The following is a 15,328-nucleotide window of genomic DNA, read 5'->3' as shown; positions in this document are numbered from 1 at the left end:
CAAGTTGAATTAGCTACCTGAAGAATGAACACTGAACCACGGAAGGAACTCAACTCATTGTTACATTCTCTAGCCTGCCTTGACAGGGGGAACAAAAGGACCCAGTTGACTAGGGTAGATTCTTACCCAAGGACCTGTAGAACACATAATCCTGCCAAGGAAAGCACCAACTAATATGTCCGCAACTGGCCAACGAATATTGTATGAGAAATTTTGAGCCAGTCCTTGAACCAGTAGATAAAGACACATTCAGTGTTTCCATTGGCAAGATTCTGCATCAGAAATAAAATTAGGCAGGGAATTCCTGGTGGTCCAGTGGTTAGGACTCCGCTTTCACTGCTGAGGGCTCAGGTTTGATCCCTAGTCAGGGAACTAAGATCCCACAAGCCGCGCAGCACGCTGCCCCTCACCCCCGCCCCAAAAAAAAGAAAAGTCAGCAAAAGAGATGCCTAACAGCAAGGGAATTTTGCACAAAAGTCCAAAGGAGAGTATGGTGCTTTGGGGGACCCACAAGTGGTTCAGATGCTACATAAAGGTGTCCAAAGGGCTAGATAAGGCAGAAAATGTCAACAAGCCATATGGTAGCAGCCTTGTTAGCCCAAGCAGAGCCCACTTTTCAAGGAACAGAAGCAACTAAAGTTTTACACAATTCACCTGTTTGAAGCTTGTGTAACTACCATTTGTTTTTTTACTTTAAGGAACTGACTTTTTTTTCCATCTGCATCCCTAGGGCCTAGCACAGTACCTGATGTAGGGAACATCAAAGTTGTTTTTGCTTTAGTTAGCCAGTCTGTACCATCTAATTCTCAAGTTAGACCCAACTTGAGGCAAGGCAGCTTCTCAATAGTTCTCAGTGCGGCTAGGTGGGGGAGGAATTATGCCCTGCCCCCCTCCAGGAACACAGACATCTTTCATTGTCATAACTTGGGGAGAAGGTGCTATTGGCAACTAGTGAGTAGAGGCTAGAGATTCTCTAGACACCCTACAATGCACAAGGGAGCCTCCACAACAAAGAATTACCCAGCCCAAAATGTCAACAGTGCAAACACCGAGTAACCCTATGCCTAGCCTAACTGCAGAGAGTTAGGAAAACACTAAGTTTTCAACCCTGAGCTCTGCTGTTCCAGAAACAGAAGATCAAAGGAGGCTAAAATTACAGGAAAAGTTATATTCAAACTCCTCCAGACACAGATCACATCAGAGTAAAGTATAATTCGTGTTGAAGGCACCTAGAAAAAAAGTGACAGGGCTCAAATGAAGGGAGAAGAATAAGTATGGGGAAGAAAAAACAATACACAGGGAAGAATATGGGATGTTCCCACCAAATGTGAAATAGGCCCAGTCAATGCTATTTATTATACATGTTGAACAGCCTCTGAGACCCAAGGGCTCCCATATGAGGTTTTCTCCTTTTTCTTTTTTGCATCAAACAGGTTCTTCCAAGAGCCTGCTTACAAGGAAGACAAAAACAGAGTAATCCTCAATAAAATGAAACAAATAGGAAAAGCTGAACAGTTTACATATGAAGAACAAAGGTTAAAAAACTCACCAGACAAAAACCACACCAAACACTCATCCCATTTAATTTCCTGTTACATGCTCTGAGGAAGCTGAGAACACCAGGCCCCAAGGCAGCAATGCTCCTGAGGCTCTAGCTTAGGCTCCCTCTATGTGACAGTTTCATGCACACGCACCCGCACATACCAATGACCCAGGCAGAAGTACACATGCATGCACAGGTGGCCGGAGAACCACGGGGCGGGACTGGGGGAGAATGGCAAAAGGAGGGGCCAGGCAAGGATATGCTATCAACTGGAAACTGGGGACCCAGAGAACCCTTCTGCTGTAGGCTAAGCAAGAGTAAAAATTAAAACAAAGGCAGAACACAGGGTAAATGTAGGATGCTCAGATGAGATGGACAGATGAAGAGGGAAAGATGCAAGGGGAGTTTCCGGAAAGCAGCCTCAGAAGAGGTGGTTTTTCTTTATTGGGAACTCAGATGATCAGACGTCCTCTGTCTCCAGTGAAATACTGAGGCTGAAGGAACATGCCACAGCACATTCCTTTGCATCCTGTGCTCTCTCCCAAGGTAGAGGGAAACCACAAACACCCACCCTCTAGCCCTCCCCACTGCCACTCTTAAGGACTTTCCCCAGTACCTCCCAAAAGATGACGCCCACACACACAAAGTTAGGCCTGGCAAAAAGCCAAGCATAAAAAGCCTCAGTAACTCTTCTTGGTGGAACCAAAGCCAGAGAAGCCCATCACAGCTGCCATCTCATCATCCTCCTCAAATGTCAAGTCCTCCTCAGCCCTCCTTTTCTTCTCCTTCTGTTTCTCTTTCTTGTAGGCTTTGGCCTTTTCCTCCTAGAAGGGAAATCACTCAGAATCAGTTCAGACTCGTGAGCCAAATGTTGAAAGAGATAGGTGAGCTTCCTTTCTATCTTTAGAATAAAATAATTAAAGACAAGTAAAATTTCAAGAGCAGAGGAAAAGCCACAGTAAAGATCATAAGGGACAAGAAAGAGAAGTTTTAGCCTGTGGAAAGCATTTCTCAATCCTACATCCCAGTTCATCTCTAGTTCTTAACAAGGTGATGGGAGTAAAGCCACATAATAGGAACTAACATTCTGGGGCATAGAGTACAAGCCAGGAACTGGTCTAAGTGCTTTATGTGTATTATATACTAAGATCTTGAATATGAGGAAACAGAGGCACAAAGAGGTTATATAACTTATCCAAGATTCACAGCCAGTATGTGAAGGAAACAGAACTCTGACCCAGTCAGCCTGGTTCCACGGGCCTGCTGGGGACTAGGTGCATTTAATTAATCACTCCTGTAGTTTAAAAAAAAAAAAAAAAAAGTATGGCCCAGAGAGTCCAGAAAAAAAGGATAGGTTTAGAGCCATTTCCTTCAGATTATGAGAGTCCCAAACAAGGGCAATAAATGTCCCCCTTAATGTACAGAAATGCAGGAGATACAACTCTCCTCTGGGGATGGAAGTGGAATGAGGAAGAGAGCCTACCTCTTCTCTGAGTTCCTTCATCCTTTCCTCAAAATCATAATCCTTCTGCTTCTCTTCCATCTTCTTCTTGTTGACTTCAAAACGTTTCTTCACCTGATCCAAAGTGGAACGTTCCACACGCATAGACATGCCCAGGTTTCGCTGATCTGGGTAGGGTCAACAGTGAAGAAGGTAAGGTTGTTAAGACATCCTAAGTCCCTCAAAAAGTCTTTTCCTGACATTAAAAAAAAAACAAAAAACAGACTCATAAAACACACAGTAAAAATAATTAGGGCTAAAAAAAATTTCCCTGGCAGCAGCCCCAGATAACAAGATATACGCAGCTTTCAATTACCCTTACTGAGCAGATGCACACCAGTAGGGACAGCTGGGCCCTGGAGAAGACTATGGTCTGGGCTTGTTGACAGCTTAGAACAGATACTCACCTCATGGACCCCAGAAACATTAAATAATGAAGTAAAGAATGACCTATGCTGAAGCAACTAGAGAATTCCCCAGACACTGAAAAAGAGGCCCAATAGTAACTACCCTTTCCCGCACCCCACCTCCAAAACTCAAATCCAGCCCCAATCACAAACTACCTCCAAGTCTTACGTTTCTTTCCATTAATGTGATCCAGGAAGTTGATGGAGTCTTTCACCACACAGTCACAGACATTGCAATAGTATCTAGAAAACAGAAAGAAATAGCACTATGGTCACATCTGGTTGTAAGGATTTTATCGTTTTCAACCAAAAAACTCATTATTTTTAGGTAAAATTTCTTTTTAGAAGCAGCATTCTCATTTCCACAAAGCCTTGGCTCTTGGAAGAGTGTGGCTGCCAACTTCCAAGATGGCCCCCACAATGATCCCACACTCCTGGTATTCCTACCCTATATAGGCCCTTCCCAATTTGCACAAGCGTTAGTCTGTGTGATCAATAGAATGTATCAAAGGTGATTCTATGTCACTTCCAAGATTAGGTTATAAAAAAACATGGATTCTGTCGTAGTCTGTTCACGAGGATCACGTGCCCTGGGGAAGTCACTTGCTTTGTTGTGAGCAGCACTATGGAGCGGCCCATGGAGCATAGAACTGAGGCCTCCAAACCACAGCCACGTGACAGAGCTTGGAAGCAGATCCTCCAGCCCCACTTATACCTCAGATGAATGCAGACACAGCAGACACCTTGATGACAGCTTTGTGAGAGACACTGAGCCAGAACCACCTAGGTAAACCTTTCCCAGGTTACTTCCCCACAGATACTGTGAGCTATCCATTGTTTTATGCTGCTAAATACTGGGTTAATGTATTAATTCAAATAGCAATAGATAACTAACACAAAGAGGAAGGACAACAGTGGATTTACTCAGAGAAGCAGCTCAGAAAAGTGTCACTCATTGTTATCTGTGTTATGCTCCTGCTGGAAAACCTAACTGGACAGAGAGGTAGTGGTGAGCAAAAAGATGAAGAGTTCTTGTGGGACCCTTCTTCCTAAAGGTTATAGCCTTGGTCTAGGAGGAAGGTGCACAACCAGGAAATCCATAACAGCTACAACCTTTGCAGCCAGTCTGGAACCTCAACCCCCTTTATTCACCATCAACAGCTCCTGGGCTCCATTCTAGCTTCACCTAATTTCTCCCCTAGAAATCTCCTCAGTAGTCCTTTTGTTCATTTCTTCCTCTGGCAGGAGAACAAATAATCCCTTTTAAGATATTAAGAAGTAGTTACAGTGCTAATATGAAGACGCCTACAGAGTGACCCCTCTTAGAGACACTATTATGTTAACTTGAGACCTTGGAGGACAATGGATGGAATTACAGGAAACAAGGTTGTTATTCTAAGGCCAGGTACCCTGCTCAACACTTCCTAAAACCAACGCAGTTTATTAGACTTACTCCTGGCTGCAGAGAAAGATGAAAAGCCACTCACCCTCCCATCTCAGACTGTGGGGTGGTCTTGGTAATGACGATTGTCTTCCCAAGTTTGGATTCCAGGTCCACCTTGTAGTCCCTATGCCGGAGAAGCTCTCGCTTGACTGGCTGCACTGGTTTTCCTGAAATATAATGGGGAAGGAAGTCCCTTCATTATTAGAGTTCCTTAACCAGAAAGGAAAAGAAACGCGTGAAATCCAAAATCCTGAGGTTTACTTTCATGTCTTTTTGAAACCTGAAGCAAGGGACACAACAGTCACTTCTAGCAGCAGCTAAGGAGAAGCTCAACACAGAAAAAATGACAAGCAATCCCTAACTCTCTACATCTTTCCTCCACTTCCAATCCAACGAGTCTAAAAGCAATGTGTTTTTTGTTGTTGTTGTTTTTGCGATATGCGGGCCTGTCACTGTTGTGGCCTCTCCCGTTGCGGACCACAAGGTCCGGACGCGCAGGCTCAGCGGCCATGGCTCACGGGCCCAGCCGCTCCGCGGCATGTGGGATCCTCCCAGACCGGGGCACGAACCCGTGTCCCCTGCATTGGCAGGCGGACTCTCAACCACTGCGCCACCAGGGAAGCCCCTAAAAGCAATATTTTTTATTCATTAATTAACTGAATTGAAGGGAGGAGCTCTGAATTTTCACAAAAAGCAACCTTTTAAAAGAAGAGTAAGACCACTCAATAGTGCTTTCAAACAGATATCCCAAGCATAAAACAGAAAGGAATCTTCTGAGAGCTGGGAAAACTTTTAAAGGGGACCAACATTTAGGAAATATCTGTTATATGTCAAGTACTATTGTACAAGTTACATAAAAACCAAAAGTTAGATTATGCAACGTGGTGTAGAAGTAAAGCAGAAGAAAAATGTACAGTTTGAAAACAGATGAGAAAATAAGACGTTTCTTTTTATACAGTGGAATCTCTAGGAGAGAAGCACCAACTCCCTGACATAGTATAACGCACAGAGAACAGCACTAAGCGCTAGGTTAAACAATACCATGTTCCCTGCTGCTCTTCAAAAGCAATAATACAAAGCAGCAAAATACTCCTTCTCCTGTCACTAGTAAGGATCCCACTCTCTTCTCTGTACTTGAGGAAAGTACGAAATGAGCCAAACAAAGGTAAGGCAAGGAAGCAGAATCACAGAGCTGGAAAGCACCTCAAAAGCACTTCAGTCCATCTCCTCGCTCTCATACCTGAAGAAACTGAGGACCAGGGAGGCAATGCTCTGCCAAAGGTTACACAAGAAATGAGGACAGCGCATTTCAACTCCCCACCCACTCTCCAACCATTGCATCGCCTCTATAATACACTTAGCACTTGATGGAGAAGGCACCCACCATCCTTCTTTTCTCTCTCTTCCGTGAGCCTCTTCTCGGCGAGCTTCTCATATTCATCTTTGTCCCACTTTCGGCGAAAGTCCAAGTTTTTTGTCTGGGGGGAGGAAAAAGCGCTTGAGATTCGTCGCTAATCGTGTCCGACTCCTGGAAAAACGGAAGCGCGTCCTCGCTGCCAAGGCGGCCCCGGGACCTGGGGAAAGCGAAGCCTCTCCGGACAGCACCAGGAGGCTGAGGTTGCCTCAGGACCCCAACCAGAGCCCTCCCCGATTCCGCTGACCCTGTGCCAGGGCCTTACGAAGAAGCTCTTGAACTGGGGCCATTAGATTGCGAGGAGGTGTCGGGAAGTCAATCGGGTGCAGAATACTCGGCGCCGAGAAGCCACCCCCGACCCCCCACCCCCAGCCTCCTCACACACAACACCTACCCCACTGCCCGACGCCATCTTCACTTCGAAGTGAATGGGAAGCCGGAAAATGCCGTAAAAAGCGGCCTTGAGCCGTAAAGCAAGCTTGCCTCCAATAAGCTTAGACTCTCGTGTTCTAAACGAGCTAAGCACTGGAGGGCTTCTAAAACAGGATTGTCGGCCCCGCCCCCGCGCCAAAGAAATAGCGCATGCGCAAGGAAAGTTTGAAGCAACACGGAAGTAAGGGCGCCTGGAAACGTTTTTGCCGTGGCTTTCAAAACAAGCGTAGATTCAACTTGTCTTTTTAACCAAAGAGGAAAATGAGATTCGGATCAGTGCTCTCTGATCTAATCTAATCAACCTGCGTGCACTGCCAAGAATTTCCAAACCTTCTTTAAGGCTGAAGCGCCGTTATAGGGGCTCTAGATGCACTAAAAATATGGCCCCAAGAGCGCTGAACTGTTTGTAAAGGCTGCAGCCTTTCCAACGCACATATGCAAAGCGCTTTTTGCGGCTTGTCTCTTTATCTTGAAGCAATGCTATCAAACTTTGGTTAACTCATTTTTCCTTCAGCTGAGAAACAGTCATTTAATCTATAGTGCACAGTTTAATCAACATGATGGGACTTGGGAAGGTCGGTCATCAACAACACTCTAGGGTGAAGAACTCTAGCAGATATCTCACTATACATTGATTTAGTGACGTGACTGTATCTCCAAGTTGGGGGGAAGGGGAACTGTGGCTGCTCCCTTCACTGAATACAGAAACATCACCCCAGGGAGGTTACTCCTAGCTCACAGAATCCTCCAGTGTACACTCAAGCGTTTTCCATGGCCTATGCAAACCAATCCCTTGGTAACAAATTATCCAAACTACTATATTTAATATTTTATTTAATATATTATACAACCACTTCTAGAACAGGCACCTCCATGGCAGGACATGGAAGTCAGAGCAGTGATTCTGGCACAGGTAATGGTCTCCAAAATCTCAAAAGATCAGATCTCAATCTTGTCAGGTCACTTATTAAGTTCAACATTCAAGATTATTAAACAGACAGCCTCACCCTGCTATTATTAACAATGGATGGGCTAGAGAGATGCCACATCAATATGGGCACTGCTATGCCCTTGGGATAGCATCTCTGTCCTCAAACAAAACAGAAGACAGTCATTGCCCAACTCTTTGCTGTCTCCCAAAAACTACCTGGACAGGCCAAGGGCAGGTTATGGACAAACTTCCCAGAAACTGGCTCAGAAGCCAGAGCAGAAGGCTAAGTATTTGACTTTTGATCTCAATGGTCAGAATCCTCTCAACCTGAGGTGACTTTCCCAGAGATTTGCTCATAGCAACCATCTCAGCACCTGTTGGCAGCACTCAGTGGCATTTCAAACCTGCCATCTGCCTCGGATGTTAGAGCATGTCTCTGTCACGTACCAGCCATCTGCGCCCATGCAGAATAGCTGCTCACACTAGCCCAGGAGTCCTCAGGGCCTTCTACAGTTCTGCACCCAGGAAGGATGAAGGATGCAGAGGCACTTGTCACCCATCCTGGCCAGCAGTTATGAAGTCCCTCAGGAAGTCAGTCCTAGATGAAACCTTTTCTACAAAGAGCAGCAGATGGCATTCAGGCAAGGATCAAGACTCAGACAGTCGCTTCTGAATTTCAGCCACAAGATTTTCCCGTGTAATGGCCACCTGAAACATAACAGAACTCTCATGTGACAAACTAGAGAGTGATACTAGTTCCTTAGCCACTACTTTTCTGGATTCATTTAACTGTGCAACTGCTCCCACTACTTATGCAACCAGTAGGGAGGAGTATGTGCTTCAACCTGACCTGGAGAATGTATGCCCTCAAGACTAAAGGGATTCAAACACCTGATCTATGTCTATTTTGTTGATGAGTCTTGAAATACCCATAGAGATTTCGTTTGTCCTTTTGCCCACCCAACCAATCATCGGCTATAATGGTTGCCTAGGGTGGGTGCTCATTCATCTCTATCACGATTAACCCTGGAGATATTTTCTCAGCCAAAAGATATATATTTCTTAAAGGATCTAAGAAAAGTAGAAACACTTGGTCCCTCCTATTTCTGCCTGCCCCCACTCACCTCCTCCCTGTTGGCCACTGAACGGAGCTTGATGACCCCTTCCTTCAGTTCTTGCTCACCAATAATGACCACCAGTGGGATGCCCGTGTTCTCACAGTAGTGCAGTTGAGTTAGTAGTTTAGGGTTGTTCTTATACATCAGCTCTGCCTGAAAAGGGTGAAGAAAGAATAGGGGACTTAGGGACTTCCCTGGTGGCACAGTGGTTAAGAATCCGCCTGCCAATGCAGGGGACATGGGTTCGAGCCCTGGTCCGGAAAGATCCCACATGCCGCGGAGCAACTAAGCTCATGCGCCACAACTACTGATCCTGCACTCTAGAGCCCGTGAGCCACAACTACTGAGCCCATGTACCACAACTACTTACTGAAGCCCGCACGCCTAGAGCCTGTGCTCCGCAACAAGAGAAGCCACCGCAATGAGAAGCCCACGCACCGCAAAGTAGCCCCCACTCGCCGCAACTAGAGAAAGCCTGCGCGCAGCAACGAAGACCCAATGCAGCCAAAAAATAATTAATTAATTTTCAAAAAAAGAATAGGGGACTTAGAAGTGACCATACCGAAGCAACCTAAGTGTCTATCAACGGATGAATGGATAAAGAAGATGTGGCACATATATACAATGGAATATTAGCCATAAAAAGAAACGAAATTGAGTTATTTGTGGTGAGGTAGATGGACCTAGAGATTATCATACAGAGTGAAGTATGTCAGAAAGAGAAAAATAAATACCGTATGCTAACACATATATATGGAATCTAAAAAAGAAAAAAAAATGATTTTGAAGAACCTAGGGGCAGGAAAGGAATAAAGATGCAGACATAGAGAATGGACTTGAGGACACGGGTAGGGGGAAGGGTAAGCTGGGACAAAGTGAGAGAGCGGCATGGACTTATATATACTACCAAAAGTAAAATAGATAGCTAGTGGGAAGCAGCCACATAGCACAGGGAGATCAGCTCGGTGCTTTGCGTCCACCTAGAGGGGTGGGATAGGGAGGGTGGGAAGGAGACGCAAGAGGGAGGACATATGGGGATATATGTATATGTATAGCTGGTTCATTTTGTTATAAAGCATAAACTAACACACCATTGTAAAGCAATTATACTCCAATAAAGATGTTAAAAAAAAAAAAAGAAGTGACCATACCACTCAAACCCCAGAAGCAGGCATATCCAAATAAGTAAGTAGCTCACCCTCATACCCTATGAAGACACACTAGTGAAGACTAGAAAGATCTTGAGTTCCACCTTAGGCATAAGGTAGAAGTGGGCCTGGTGCATGAATTCCACATATAGCTAGATGTTTTGGATATTAGCTCCATTATACCTTGATCCCAGCATCCCAAAGCTCCGCAATTAGCTTCAGCCGTTCTTGGAGAAAGTTCTTCTGTGGTGTGGCCACAAACACTTGGGTCTCTGTGGTCCGCATCTTCTCACCAAAAGTCTAGTAAAAGAGAGAGAGAAGGTAAAACTAATAAAAACTTCCTTTGCACCAATAATTCAAAACAAAACAATCATCAGAAAAACAGTCCAACTGCACTTCCAGAAACATGAGAGTTTTTAAGGTCTGCAGCCCTACTCTAACCCTACCGAGGACCTACCTTCATCCTCTGCTCCACAATGGAGAAGATCCGCTCCACCCCAATGCTGAGCCCCACACATGGCACGTTGTGGCCTTTGGGGTCAAACATGCCCACCAGCCCATCATAGCGCCCACCAGCAGCCACACTGCCCACATTCAGTGGCTCCTCCTCAGCATGAGCTGGGGTCTGTAGCAGCACCGCTTCATAGATCACTCCTGTATAGTAGTCCAGGCCCCGAGCCAGGCTCAGGTCAAAGGAGATCTGTGGGAACAAGGTTATAGTCAGTCTTAGACAAGACTCAGGACCCTGAGAGTCCTAGACACAGCAGGAGGTGCACTCCCTACCCAGCTTACCTTTTCAGCAATTCCAAATAAAGTCAGATATTCAAATAGCAGCTTCAGGTCTCCCAAGCCCTCTAGGGCCTGCTTGTTCTGGGATAGTCTGGGATCCTGGAACATTTGTTGCACCAAGGACACCCCTCCTGGGGAGACATGTGGGGAGAAATAATGTCTGTGTTATACACCCAGATGTGTTTCATCCAAATTTATCCCTAATATGCTCCAGCTAGTCCTCCTCATTTTCTTTAAAAAAAAGATCCTGATCACATATGACCAGATTCTCCTCTTCTGCCTCCATCTTTGACACCTAAAGACATAACTGGTTACAGTAAGTAAAAAGGTTATTAAATTAAAACCAGGCTCTGGAACTTAGCACATTTATGAAAAGGAGCTGTTTCAGACGTAGAAGTTATACACTTATCACCCTCACTCTGGTTCTATCATGTACCTCTGAAAACACTGATTCTTACCATGACATTGGACGTAATCCCAAATTCGATCAGCTACTTCAGCAGCCAGGCCTTTCTTTGCCACCATCTCATGTCTCACATCTTTCCAAGACATCTGCACAAACACCCAAACATTAGCCTAGCCCCAAGATCCTTCTTTCTCTTAATGGAAAAGGACATCTCATTTCATTCATTATGTATGTCACGAGTAGCTAACACTCTACTCAGCAAAGTCAGAGGCAGCTTAGGAAATCCAGCCATAATCTCCACTGCACAGCAAAACTCAGGTCTCGTTTCAGAATGTCTCCTTACCTTCCTCCCAGAAATAGCTCACTTCCAGCCACCATCTCCTTATTTTCCTCTAAAGGTATATATAGATTTGAAGGCAGGGCAGAAACTCTGATAGGATCTACTGAAGCATGTCTTCTTTGTTACCTTGTCTAGTTTGTCTACCGAGGAGCAGATGGCATGGAACTTGCTTTCAGGAACACCACAGACAGCAAATATCCCATCCAAAATCCGCCGGTCATTGACCTGTGAACTCAATGGAAGTGACCCAAGTGGTTTATGAATGACCTCTCCCTCAAAACAATGGCAGTCCCTACTTGCCTGACTCATAAAAGGGATAGTAAGGAAATTCCACAGGGTGACTATATAGATATAGATATAAAATGCAACACCTGTACTAAGAAAGTCCTAGAGCTACAGGCTTAATGGCTGGGGTCACCTATGTTTTCAAACAGCATTAGGCCAAATCCAGACTTCTCCCCTCAGTCCTCAGCTCTGGCCTCACCTTAATGAGAAAATCCCCCAGCTGCAACCCACTAAGGATTTCACACATGATCTTCAAACACTCTGCATCAGGGATCATAGGGTCAAACTGACCAGCAATGTCAAAGTCCTACAGCAAAGAAAAAGACGGGCGAAAAAAAATTAGTGAGCAGCCAGTTCCTAGGTTGTGGTCCCCAGAACTATCAAACCACACTGCCTCCATCAGGTCACTTACACACTGGCAGAACTCCCTGTAGCGGCCTTGGGCTATGGTTGGGCTCTCCCGACGCCACACCTTTCCAACATGATAGCGTTTCATCTTCTTCACTTTATTCATGGCCAGATAACGAGCAAAAGGGACCTCACATAAATAGGTTAAGGAGGAAGAATACTACATCCAGAGCTTAGCCCCAGTGGAAAGACATTAGGGAGGACTGAGCCTCTATCAACTGGATCTCATCCACTAGGATTAGAACAAGGACTTTCTCTGCCTCCTTTCCCACTATCACCAAGGCACAGCAATCAATAAACACTGAATAGTGTCAAATGAAGGAATCCCTGCAAGTCTGGTAGAAAGCAGGGGAAGCAGAGATAGAAATGATCCAAGAACTTCAAGTCTGGGCCATTCCCTCCCATTCAGATCAAGTCTCAACTGTCTCAGAAGAGTCAAGCTTCAGAACCTGGATTTGCCTACAACTTCTATATCAATGTTTCTTCAAGTGTTCAAGGACCACTTGCATCTTAATTATCCAGGTATCTATTTAAAATGCAGATTTCTGAACACCACTCCAGCTACAGAATTAAGAAAATCTGGGGCTAGAGGTCAAGAATCAGTATTTTTGCAAGCTTCCTCAAGGGAGTCTGACACACTATAAACTTAAATGACAGAGCTCCAGGCCAGGCTCTGCTGGCAGAATTGCCTTCTGGAAGAAACTTGAAGTAAAGGCTGCTGCCAATGAACCTATAGGGTCCCAGAGTCACTCCTGTCCCGTTATCAGAGAATGACCTCTGGGTTTGGAAAGAGGTAAGTCAGGCTGCCGTACTTAGAAGGATACAGTAAGGTCATAGCGCAAGGACAATAGCTCTCCACCCTGATCCTTCAGATCATAGACGAGCCCAGAGTCCTCTCCATACTTCTCAGTAAGCATTTCCTGCAGGGGTCAAACAGAAGTGCCACGGTTAAAAGGAGGACTCCAGAACATAGGTTAGAAGCCCTTTGGGAAAGAAATGGGGTTCCTGCATTTTTTTTCTCCTCTTACCTTTAGCTCAAATGCCGGGGTATCCAACCCCTTTGCTCCATGACGTTTAAAGCAGCTAACAACCATATCAAGAATTTTCTCCCTCACGACTATCTGCTCGGGACTAAGATCTCTGGTGCCCTAGAAACCAAAAGGAGCCAGAGTGAAAACAAAGACAAAGACAAGTCCATTTAAGACAAAGAGTTAAACTATATCTATAATCTAAGGTCTGGAGTTGAAATCTCTTTGAGTTCAGACGACTATGAGCCCCACCCAGTATCTCAAGAATAGTGAAGAATTAGTGAAATAGTGAAAAATTAAAAATAGGGAATACCCTGGGGGTCCTGTGGTTAGGACTCTGCGCTTTTACTGCCAAGGGCCTGGGTTCAACCCCTGGTCGGGGAACTAAGATCCCGCAAGCCATGCGGCACAGCCAAAACAAACAAACAAACAAAAACAAAAACATTAAAAGTGGTCAGGAAGAGAAGCACAGGGCAGAACTCCAAGGCACTCTAACAGACAGGGTGGGGCAAAGGGCATTACCTTTGGGGTCTTGATAATAAAATTTGATTTCTCTTGATGTGGTTTCAGTTGGGTTGCTAATGCTGCCTCCGCAACCTGGCAGAAGAAATGTGAGATATGGCTCCTCTCAATACTGGCCAAACGTGTGGTATCTCTGGCCCTGTGTACCACCAACCTGAAAATATTTTTGGCCCTGAGCAACAGGAAGTCTGAACACTATCTAATCTATCCCAATCTCAGCCCACTTCCAAAAACCCAGTTGTATCTGCAACATATATGTAATACATATGGGATCAGATGTTTACCATACAAGCTTCCTCACTATAATTGGAGTTTTTAAAAGTATGAAAAACTTTAACCAGCAAAAAACAAGGAAGGCACAAAGCAACCCAAGACTACCACCACTAACCATATAGGAGTAGGGATTAGTAGGATCTCCAGTTCTCAGTTCCTACTCAAAGAGCAAAAACTAAGAATTGTTAATAAGGTAGTAATGGTCATTAGGTTTGGAGATAGAGAAAAAGTAACTGGAAGACAGAAGAGAAACAGCCCAAGAACACAGAACATGCCTGTGGAATGAAAAGGAATGGATTTCCTGATTGAAAAAAAAAAAAAAAAGCCGGCTGGTAGGATGCTGTGACTGCAAATAACAAAAGACCTGAGCTCTGCTGTTCATGATAGCACAAAGCATCTACTAGGAACACAAAAGTGTCATTCCCAAGGTAAAACAGAATCTGTGATTTTGATTATCCCCAGCAGGCTGTATGCCCTTCCAGAAATATAGAGCGTGTAGTAGTTCATACTTTGGCAGATTCTGTGCTCCAAAGGACAGCAGTTGAAGCCCACAACCCCTCCTAAGAATCCATAATCTCTGAAAACTAAAAATTTTGAGGTAAATTCTAACGTGAACTCACTCTACTTATGGCCGTTAGTCATCTCACTTAGTGGGAATATTCATATATTTTGCTTAAAAAAATTTAAATGTGTTTGATCCCAAAAGGTTCAGATAAGGGACTGTGGACCTATATTAAAATGCTCCCTTACTATGTAGCCATAGATAAGTCATTTAACCTTGGAGCCTCCGTTTCTTCAACTGTAAAACGGAAATAATAACCCCAACATCTCAAGATTGCTATGATGATTAAATGACAAAGCATCCTAAAAGGCCTTAGCTCTGTGTCGGTACATGGTGGGCACTCAATAAAAAACCGACTGTTAATACTGCGGGAGTACAGGCCGCGAGTCTATGCTTTCAGACCTGGAGATCCTGCCCCGACAGACCAGAGCTATCTCAGTCTGGCTCACCTGGCTATGAGAATGGACTGCCCTGATGCATACAGCACCGGGCGGTCGCCGGAGCTGGCCAAACAGCACAGCCCAGGCCCTCCCATGTAGGAGTCCGAGCTGGGGCATCGTGCAGCAGGAGGCAGGATTTCCGGAACACGAGGCAAAGGACCTAGGAAAGAGGCAGATAGGACCCCAGGAAGGGTATAGGGCGCTGTAGAGGCGAAGCCGGAGCACCATAGAAGAGGTGAGCGTTTCTACACCTCCTGAATTCCGGAGGGTTGCTCCAGCCCTCTCAGGCTCCCGCCCAGTTCCCGCACTTCCGGTAGGAGCCGGAAGTGATTGTTGT

The 15,328-nt window shown here is 45.1% G+C and overlaps 1 protein-coding gene across 7 annotated transcripts; it reads right to left on the bottom strand.

The window, feature by feature from the left end:
• Positions 1–1,192: 1,192 nt before the first annotated feature.
• LOC307184321 (zinc finger matrin-type protein 2) lies at positions 1,193–15,290 on the bottom strand. 7 transcript variants are annotated; one of them, XM_079917709.1, is made up of 18 exons: positions 15,243–15,288; positions 15,001–15,151; positions 13,717–13,791; positions 13,195–13,314; positions 12,991–13,086; positions 12,171–12,296; positions 11,958–12,065; positions 11,600–11,698; positions 11,186–11,279; positions 10,731–10,858; positions 10,396–10,638; positions 10,122–10,238; positions 8,797–8,943; positions 6,280–6,373; positions 4,939–5,062; positions 3,621–3,694; positions 3,027–3,172; positions 1,193–2,367 (listed from the first exon to the last, which is right to left on the bottom strand). In XM_079917709.1, the coding sequence occupies exons 2-18, from the start codon at positions 15,106–15,108 to the stop codon at positions 2,224–2,226; spliced, it is 2,043 nt and encodes a 680-aa protein (XP_079773835.1). In that variant the 5' UTR covers positions 15,109–15,151; positions 15,243–15,288; the 3' UTR covers positions 1,193–2,223. The 7 variants fall into 7 exon arrangements, 6 of the variants coding, with proteins under 6 accessions (XP_079773835.1, XP_079773834.1, XP_079773833.1 ...); XM_079917708.1 differs by having other exon boundaries at positions 13,717–13,870; positions 15,243–15,282; XM_079917707.1 differs by having other exon boundaries at positions 15,001–15,290.
• Between the last annotated feature and the right edge of the window lie 38 nt (positions 15,291–15,328).

This window comes from Stenella coeruleoalba (genome assembly GCF_951394435.1).
Source record: "Stenella coeruleoalba genome assembly, chromosome: 3".
NCBI lineage: Eukaryota > Metazoa > Chordata > Mammalia > Artiodactyla > Delphinidae > Stenella > Stenella coeruleoalba.
The sequence above is the reverse complement of the archived record's forward strand: the minus strand, read 5'-3'. Positions and strand labels throughout refer to the sequence as shown.

Excerpts from the sequence above, each read along its gene's own strand:
- LOC307184321 (XM_079917707.1), bottom strand. The coding sequence starts at position 15,219 with ATGGTGCTCCGGCTTCGCCTCTACAGCGCCCTATACCCTTCCTGGGGT. Across the intron at positions 10,239-10,395 it reads TTGTGGAGCAGAGGATGAAG|ACTTTTGGTGAGAAGATGCG; the intron begins GTAGGTCCTCGG and ends CTCTTTTACTAG. Across the intron at positions 8,944-10,121 it reads TTTGGGATGCTGGGATCAAG|GCAGAGCTGATGTATAAGAA; the intron begins GTATAATGGAGC and ends CACCCTTTTCAG.